The sequence below is a fragment of the Tenrec ecaudatus genome, chromosome 7 (genome assembly GCF_050624435.1).
Source record: "Tenrec ecaudatus isolate mTenEca1 chromosome 7, mTenEca1.hap1, whole genome shotgun sequence".
Taxonomy (NCBI): domain Eukaryota; kingdom Metazoa; phylum Chordata; class Mammalia; order Afrosoricida; family Tenrecidae; genus Tenrec; species Tenrec ecaudatus.
Genome location: NC_134536.1, coordinates 1,761,286 through 1,770,757, shown reverse-complemented (window position 1 = coordinate 1,770,757; position 9,472 = coordinate 1,761,286). Strand labels below are relative to the sequence as shown.

The following is a 9,472-nucleotide window of genomic DNA, read 5'->3' as shown; positions in this document are numbered from 1 at the left end:
GGTGGTGGTGGTGGTGCTGGTGATGGTGGTGTTGGTGGTGTGATGGTGGTGATGGTGGTGGTGATGGTGGTCGTGGTGGTCGCGGTGGTGGTCGCGGTGGTGGAGGCAATAACGGCGGTGATGGCAGCACAGAGGCTGAGTGCTGGTCATGGTTGAGTCAGAAGGGAGGTGGGAACCCCATGTTCAAGGGCTACACTCCAGCTCCCTGCCTCTCAGGGGCTCTCCTCAGGCCCTTCAGCGTCTCCGAGATTGTGCCTGGGCCTCAGATCCTGCAGGTGAAGATGCAGCTGCTGCTGGTGCCTGCACAGGGGCACTGTGTGCTGAGTCTGCTTGTCTGAGCGCCTCAACCCCATTCACCTGAAGTCCTGGGGCCTATGTTCCTGCGAGGATCCCCTCTCCCCAAGAGTTCCAGTGGCCTCTCCTCCTAGGTGCCCTGGTGAACCCACAGCCCAGCCTTGCGGTCAGCAGCAGGCACTTCCCCAGCACAACTGAGTCTTATTCTTTAGTCTTCTCAACATCACACCACGCGGGCCTTCAGAGGGACTTGGCAGTGGGAGTAATGGACAAAGGTACTGACATCTCAGAAACTCTGCCTTAGGCACCTACAGGAACCTGCACAAGGGGACAGGAAGTGAGCACACGTCTTCTGTGAGGAGAGGACACTCTAGTGATGCCAATCCCTGCTGCTCGGGGGCGCGGCGCATGGGGCTCTGGGCAAAGCCTCCCAGCTCAGCCCGCGGTGCAGCCGTACCGACGCTCTTGGTGAACACTCTGTCCTCACAGGAGCTGAGAGGAAGCATCAGAGTGCACTGTCGCATCCGCCCCCTGCTGCCCTTTGATAGCAGCTTTGATGATGGAGGTCAGCCAGACAGGTGAGTCGCATGTTTCTTGATGTGGCTGATGAAAGCGCAGTCAGGGCCCCTCGGCCTGCTCTGTGGCGTGTGTTCTGATGCTCGGTTCACTGCGGTGGCTCCAGGCCTTAATGAGTATCGAGGTTGCCCCGCTGCCATCGTGGGCTCTGCAGTGCACTGCCAACCAAAAGGTTAGAGGTTCAAACCCACCCGTCGCTCTATGCGAGCAAGGTGAGGCTGTCTGCTCCAGTAAAGACCCTCAGCCCTGCATCTCTGGGCATCCCACCCTGGGCTGCTGAGAGCTGGAACCAACTCCCCGCAGTCCATTAAGAGCTCTTTATGGGACTGGACATGGCATTCCTCGGGGCTGTCAGGTTGAGGCACCTGGGAAGGGCACCGGGCCATCTAGGACTCTTGAAACGGGGCTGTGGTGCTGGCTCTTGACAGCAGCCTTGCCGGGTGTGGGACTCCCCCAAGGAGAAAGGGGTGCTGTGGTGGGGTCTAGGTGAGCTCCAGCCCTCACAGTGGGCTCCAGCCTGGGTGTTGTAGCCGGTGGGTAGGGGAGCAACAGTACACCCCATTCCCGTGCCCACTCTGGGGAGCAGCCTGCTGCTGGTCTGTGAGCTGAGCTGGAGCCCTGGGCGGTGTGGTCTTCCTTAGCATTGCCCTTCCTGTGTCCGGGCCAGCTCTCCCAGGGAGCTCATGACGTGGCCCACCAGAAACCCGCACGAGCACAGGGGGTGGGCTGTGGGTTCCCCACAGCTGAAGCAGCTGCGCAGACGTCCTGCAAGGCTCATGGTTGCAGTGCCTGCACTCCGCTGGGACCCTGGCAGCACAGTGTCTCTCGCTGTGAGGTCTGTAGTTTGATACCACCAGCGACTCTGCCGGAGAGAGAGACGAGGCTTTCTCCGCCTGCAGAGCGGTAGTCTTGGAAACCCACAGGACGGGGTAGCCAGGCAGCTCTACCCTATCCTGTGGGCTCGCTTTGCTCGGCATCGACTGCAGGGCAGTGAGATTGGTTTGCTTATCAGCTCGCTATGGGTCACACCTGACAGGATGGCAGTGAAGGTTTTCCGTACTTCTTCTTGTGCCTTTCTTTCTTTCCCCAAGGAGTCCCCTGCCCCCGCACGCTGCTCCCAGACCCGCTTCCTGTCTCATCCCTGGGTTGCAGCCCCCAGCCCCTGATTCCAGCACTGCTGTCTCCAGCTGGCAGGCCCTGGCGTCCTCCATCCAGGACTCAGCCGCAGCACCTGGCCGTGGACTCAGGAGGGCCTGGATGGGGACAGGGTGGGGTGGGGGGTGTCTAGTTCTGAGGATGACAGAAATGCCTTTGAAACCTAACTCTTGGCGGTGGCAGCTGCTCAGAAGGAGAAAGGCCAGGCAAAGGAGCCAGTCCTTAAGCTGGTGGCGTGAAGACCCCCTGAGGCCACCCTCTCCTGCCCCCAGGGTTTTTGGGAGCTGGGCTCAACCTGCTGACATCCAGCAGCAAGGACACTCCATCTGCTGTCTGGGCTGGAAGCCACTGTTTGCTCATCGAAGGGCCTCAGGCCAGAGTCCACCTGGGCCCACAGTGCAGTTCTGTTGGGGCCTAGAACAGAGCTCTATGCCTTCAGGGACCTGCTGTGTAGACAGATTTGCAGGCTGCTGCCCTGGGGGGCAGTGCTGTGGGGGCAGAGGGGGGCTGTTCAGGCCCCGATGATTGAAGGTAGATGGCCAGGTTGACTCTGAGGCGCCTCTGAGCAGGTTTGAACCAGTGTGTTAGTCTGGGTGCTTTAGAGAAACAAATCCACAGAAACTCATGTATAAGAGAGAGTTTTATATAAAGGGTAAGTGCACATCAAGAAAACATCCCAATCCAGTGCTGCCCAAGCCCAAAAGTCCAACATTAACCCATATGTCCAACACCAATCCACAAAGTCCTCCATCTCACAAAACACACGTAATGATGCCGACTACAGGAGGAAAGCTGAGCCAATGAACGTGTAAGCATCTCAGCACAGGCAGGGTTCTCCACACGGTTGCTCCAGCACCCAGGGCTGCATCAGGGTAGGTCCATGTGGCTTCTCCTCAGGGATGACTTGCAAGAAGTGAACCTTGCCAGCTGAAGCAGGGAACTGGCTAAGGGAGCTGCACCCTGGGCCGACCATCACAAAGCAAGAGACCGGAGAACTAGAAAAGCCAGGCTTACTGAGCCATTTATCCCTCCACCCTTCAATTAACCCCACATGTTTTTATTGGTCAGGTGGGCACAATAAAATAACTACCTCAACCAGCAACCTTTCGGCTCATTGTCAAGTGCTCAGCTATTTGCCTACATTCACTGAAATGCCAGCAGTAAGCCTGCCGCTTCTCAGTCGCATGTGCCACCTTCCATCCTGTGGCAGGTGGCTCGTGGCTACCTTGTTGGTGAACTTAGAAAACAGCGCTTCCCCAGCGACACAAAGTAGCCCCGCGGGTGCAGTGGAACCCGAGTTGGGCAGCTCACCACAAAGTCGGTGGTACCAACCCACCAGCTGCTCCTTGGCAGAAGGACGAGTCTGGCTGCTCCGCTGAAGATGGGCGGCCTTGGGCACCCGGAGGGGCAACAGGGCTCTGTCCTGTAGGGTGGCTGTAGTCGGAATAGACTCGATGTCAGCGGGGTTGGTGCTGTCAACTCCTGTTTAGGTGCCTGAGTGGCTTGCATGGTGGTTTTAAGCCAGCTTGTGTCTTGTGTTGGGTCTATGACTGCTTCTGGAGGGTTAAGTCCTTAAAGATAGAACCCCACACACCCCAAATCAAAACTCACTGCCATCGAGTCGATTCCAGCTCGAGGTGACCCCCAGAACAGAGTAGAACTGCCTCTCTGCATTCCCAAGATTGAAGTCTTTTCTAGGAGTTGACAGTCTCCTCTTCCTTCTAAGGAGCAGCTCGTGGGTTTGAACCGCCGGCCTCCTGGTTGGCAGCCCAGTGCATAGACCACTTCACTGCAGGGGCTCCCCCTGGAAGGTCAAACCTTTGGTGTTTTTCTCCTGGCCCTCCATGGCTCTGTGTATGTGTGTATGAGAGAGAGAGAGAGAGAGAGAGAGAGAGAGAGAGAGAGAGAGAGAGAGAAGAGAGATTCAAACACGGGCAATGAAACACAGCTGACTGACTCTCACACAACACACTGACGTGGTCCCCACACAGAACTGCAGCCCCACCCAGAGGCCCCAAGGCCTCTACCCTGACGGAAGCGGATGTCCCACCTGCCTCCCATGGGTTCCAACCACCTGGCCTTTCTGCGTAGTCCCCGAGACCCCAGGGCCCCCCGACCACCACAGAGTGTGAGTGGGCGAGGGAATGGGGCACAGAGGGACAAAGGGGGTGGAGATGAAAATGGGAAATTCTGAAAGACTCTGGGGGTTGGGGGGACCACCGGGATGTGGGAATAGGGGTGGGGGCGGGGCAGGAAGGGACCGGTGCATGGAGGGGAAGGACAGTTAGGACCCCTGGTGATGCCTACCTTGCTCTCTTCCCCCAGCTCCATGTTGGGAACAGTGGTGCATGCCGTGGATGATGTGAGTAGTTCCCAATCAAGCTGTGTCCGGTGAAGCCGCTGGCCTGATGGTCCCACTGCCCTCCTCTCCCCCCGCCCGCCCATCCATACCACAGACTGCGCCGGGGTCCAAGGGACCCGACATGCTGCCTTTTGGGGCCTTGGGGTTGAGCAAGCAACCCTAACTTGCTGCTGCTTTGGTGCTCGGTTGTCCCAAAGGTGGTGTTTGTGTCGTGAACTCTGCTGCCCCAAGGAGGCAGCAAAGCCTGGGTCTGCTCTCCTGGTGTGAGCCAGCCCCCAATTCCTCTACCCTACCCCACCCCCCACCCTCAATGTGCTCAGACAGCTCCTGGGAAAAGGGAATTGGAAGATCATGGGATGTTTTTCGTGGGATGTTGGAAGCCTCTGCCCTGTAAGTCCTGGGGAAGGAAGCCCAGACTGGTAAGCTTTGCTAGCCCAAAGGATTGGCTGATGGGCACGTGTGGGAAGGGTGTGGTCCCAGCCTGGACCCAGAGAGGCCAGGTGAGCTGTTACAGTGCTTGTGCACAAACCCCTGTGGTCCTTATGTCATCTGTTGTCACCTTGAGAGTGAAGGGGTGGAGTTTAGCCTGTCAATCAGGTTGCAGCTTGATGACCTTATCTGGAGGCGCTAAAGAGATAAATAGTTCACTGCAGGCAGGACACACACACACACACACACACACACACACACACACACACACACTCCCTGTGAGACATTCCTGCTGACAGGACACATGGAGCGATGCTAGAGCCCTGGAGTCGAAGAAGACACGTGGAGATCCACGCCTGCGCTGAGATGCTTACACCACCACTGGATCCACAAGACTTCCCACTTACTGGCCTGTGAGCTAATGTTGCATGTGCTACGCGAGTCTGAAGAGGAACTGGTATCTGACTTATGGGATAATATTGGACTTATGGACTTGATCTGGACTGGGCTGGGATGTTTACTTAATGTACAATTACTCTGTATAAAAAGCTCTTTCCTATACACATATGAGTGTCTATGAATTTGTTTCTCTAGTCTACCAGGACTATCACCCCACCCCCTGTGTTTTCATAGATAAATTAGCCTGTGAATGGCATTTTCACATGTGTCTGTGGAACTCTGAAAGATGGGGAGACACATAAAGAGGGTACCCCTCCACATGCCCTCCTCGGCCACCTGCCTAACTTCCCCTCCCGGCCAGGCCCAGGGTCACTCTTATATGATATTGGTCAACAGAGGCTGGTATTGACCCCCCGCAAACACCTTCTCGCCTCTCAGTCACTGTCAGCGTTTTCCCATCGTGACCTGGTCCAGTGAGGCTGTCCCTCTGCGGCTCTTCCCCTCCAGTCGGTCCCTGGTTGGATGTCGAGTTTAATGTTGTTAGTTCATTCACATGATGCAGCAGTAACCTCCCCACAGACCCAGCAGACTCAGGTTTGTAACAGGGCCTACGAACACTGGTAGAACCCAAACATTTTCAAGAATTTTTATATACGAGTGGGTACCACAAAAACCACTGATGCTCATTTGGTTTTTGTTTTTTTGATGTGAAGGGGTAGTGCATTTGGAGTTGGTTCCACCAGGTCAGACTGTTCTTCAAACTTTCCATGTAGAGGTTCTGAAAAGATAGTGTAAGAGTGGGTGACACAAAAGGCCTGATTTGTGGCAATAGGGCACTGGTTTTGCCACCACGACAATGCACCTGCTCACGCAGTCACCTCAGTGCACCAGCCTGGGGCACTAAGCAGCACGCCTCTCTTGGCCCAGGCACCTGACTCACCTGACCTCACTCCATGCGACTTCTTTTTGTTTCCACAAATGGAGAGGGACTTGAAAGGACCGCGATTTGATGACAGAGCAGAAGTAAAGAGAGAAATGAGGGAGGTGCTGTCAGCCATCCAAGCAGATGAGTTTGAAAACTGCTTCTGAGAATGGAATCACCGATTTGACAAGTGGATTATGTGTCATGGAGAGTACTTTGAAGGTGATAAGGTTGTTTTGTAAAAATACTTAAATACGTCGGTTGGGTGGGGGGATTCTGGTTTCTTTTGGGTACCCCTTAGCATGTTATCTTCCACAAAAGTTGGCAAAGGGGAGGCCCTCCAGGAGCTGGCCCTCCACCGTGACTGCAGCACTGCGAGGGTGGCGAAGACCCGGCCGTGCCTCCTTCTGCCGTGCACCCACGGGGTGTCACGGGGACTGGGAGCCAACAACACAGACAAACAAACGCTTTACATGCAGGCCGACCATGTGTCCACTGCCCAAACCTGGTCTCAGACCACGAGTTCTGATCTTTAAACAACACCGATCAAAGTTGATGGGTAAAATACAGTCTTTTGGCGCATTTGGTTCACACTTCATTGAAGGGGCCCAAACTAATGTACACATGCCAAACGTGTGTCTGCGTGTTTTGCATGTACACGTGGTCCCTGACACACGGGGGGGGGGGGGTTCCATAAGACAAGCACCTCCTTAGGATTGTTTTCATCATTCTTGCCTTTCATGGTCATTGTTTTAATAAAGCTCATCTTTACATGTCTTTGGGGATCAGAAGCGTTACTGCGCCAGTCTGGGTAGACTAGGCGAACAAATGCATAGACGCCCGTGTGTACAGGAAAGAGCTTGACATAAAGAGCAATTGTACATTAAAAAACATCCCGACCCAGTCCAGATCAAGTGCATAGTCCAATATTAGCCCATATATCCTAGGTCCTACATGTCTGTCTGTCCCAGTCCTGGGTCCTGTCTATCTGTCTCAGCTCTTGGGTCCCGTCTGTCTGTCTATCCTAGTCCTGGGTCCTGCCTGTCTGTCTTCCCCAGTCCTGGGTTCTGTCTGTCTGTTTGCCCCAGTCCTGGGTCCTGTTTGTCTGTCTGTCCTAGTCCTGGGTCCTGTTTGTCTGTCTGTCCTAGTCCTGGGTCCCATCTGTCTGTCTGTCTGTCTGTCTCAGCTCCTGCTGGCCCCATGGGCTCCTCGGCTTGTGGCTTCATTGGTTAGACTTCTGCTGTCATCTTCATGTGGCCTTGCTCTCTCTGTCTCTGTCCTTCTCCTTACAAAGACCCCAGTCACCTGCCCCATCAGCGATTATACCCTGTGTGCACACAGGCTCACACCCACAGAAGCAGGGGCTGCGAGCTCAGCCCCAAACACCCGTCATCTGATCACTGGGGTCAATCTACGGCACCAACACCTCCTGACCCTGCACGCCCACTGCCACCGAGTCCGGTCAGAGTCCCAGCGAGCCTGTGTAGGCTTCCCAGCCTGCCAGTCTTCACAGGAGCAGACAGAGCATCTTCCCCTCGGAGGGCTGGGCGGGCTGGGTGGGTCCTGGAAACAGTATCACGTTTTCTGCTTTTTCTCAATTAGGGAAGTGAAGAGGTCCCTTCAGGTCAGAGTCTGCAGACAGTCAGGCTACCGCCTGGTGTGCAGAAGGATCTCCCCTAGCCAGCAGCACCACTTCTCTCTCTGGTCCATGGTCTCCCAGCCACGTGGCCCCTGGCCGCTGCCTCCATGGGCCTGGAAGCCCCACCTAAGATGGAATCCGTGGACAGCAAGCACTTCAAAAAAGTCCCGTTTTCAACTTACATATGTCACCTTAAAGAGCCGTTTACCTGGATCTCTTTCAGTGTAGATGTCTTTACGTATCTGGAAGCATGAGGATGGATGCATTTGAACCATGGTCCTGGGGATGAGTATTGGAAGTTCTGTGGGCCTCTGACGGCACAGACCCATTTGTCTTGGAAGAAGCCTGGCCAGAGTGGTCCCAGAGCCAGGAGAAATGGGGAAGCTTCGTCTCACAGACCCCGGGCCTGCTGTTGGGAGAGACAGTCCCTGGAGAAGGACGTTGTGTTTGGTAAACGGAGGAGCAGGAGCAAGGACAGAGAAAGACCCTCCACAAGACAGACGGACACCGGGTACAACCGTGGGCTCAGGCACAGGAGCAGTTGAGGATGGCCCAGGACCGTGTGCTGTTGGGTTCTGCTGTGCATGGGCTTGCTATGGGTCAGAACTGACTCGGCCCCAGACGAGATGACAAAGCACTTAAAATCCTCTTGACCCCGGGGCTGGTGACTGAACCAGGCATCAGAATAAGTCCACGCTTGTGAAGAGGCACCGATGCCAATCTTGGCATCGCTTTGATCCTGCCGCCTCATCTCAGGGAGGCTGGGTAATTTTGGCTTTTCTACACTGCCCCTGTTCTGTGGACGCCATGAGGGATGTGCAGGAGCCGGCAGAGAAAATGTGCCCTGACCCAGCGTGTGACGAGTCCTCCTCCTCCTCCTCTTCCTCCATCTTCCTCTTCCAGACGTCCCTCTCAGGTTTCTGTCAACATCCCGTGGAATCTCCAAGTCAGACGCCCCAGGCTCTGTCATATCGGAACCATCAAAATATGATCAGGCTCGAAAACATCAGTGGGAACATCTCGTGATCTTTCCGTTCCATTTCCCCCACAGAAGATAGCATTTCTCTTGGTGGGCGAGTTTGGGGCCATATTTCAAAGGTCAGTCAATGTTTTCTTTTCCAACTTAGTAGATCTGTTTCTCAAAGGACTGCGTATCCTTACATCCACAAAAGAGCAGAGGCCGGGCCCGTGGCTTTCAACCCCTGCACCCTTCTGTTCTCGTTGCTGGACGTCGAAAGGGGACGGGTTTGTGTTGGGTCCACCACCGTTGCCCCATTTCAGTTTGCAGGCTAATCCCACCTGGGATGGGGACCGTGCACCAGACCTGTCTTGATGGCAAGTCCAGTTACTGCCCAAGTTCCTGGGGACGCACTTCAGGACGTTCATGGGCATCTCCTGTCTGATTTAAATCTTCTGCGACCATCAGTTGTAGGAGAGCAGATTTCTGGGTTTGCCTTACGTTCTTGCCAAACTGCCTGCAGCTGCTGGGCTCCTCCCCTGGGCAGTTCCTGGTGCTGGTATCTGGCCTGTGGCTGAGTGCTCCCCTGGGCAGTTCCTGGTGCTGGTATCTGGCCTGTGGCTGAGTGCTCCCCTGGTCAGTTCCTGGTGCTGGTATCTGGCCTGTGGCTGAGTGCTCCCCTGGGCAGTTCCTGGTGCTGGTATCTGGCCTGTGGCTGAGTGCTCCCCTGGGCAGTTC

At 55.4% G+C, this 9,472-nt stretch overlaps 1 protein-coding gene across 1 annotated transcript in view; it reads left to right on the top strand.

Moving 5' to 3' along the window:
- Nucleotides 1–9,472, top strand: part of KIF25 (kinesin family member 25) — a 47,626-nt gene that overhangs the window by 14,526 nt on the left and 23,628 nt on the right. The window contains exons 6-7 of the mRNA XM_075554206.1: nt 230–296; nt 784–872. Of these exons, the coding sequence (XP_075410321.1) occupies nt 230–296; nt 784–872 (156 nt within the window). The remainder of the gene's footprint in view (nt 1–229; nt 297–783; nt 873–9,472) is intronic.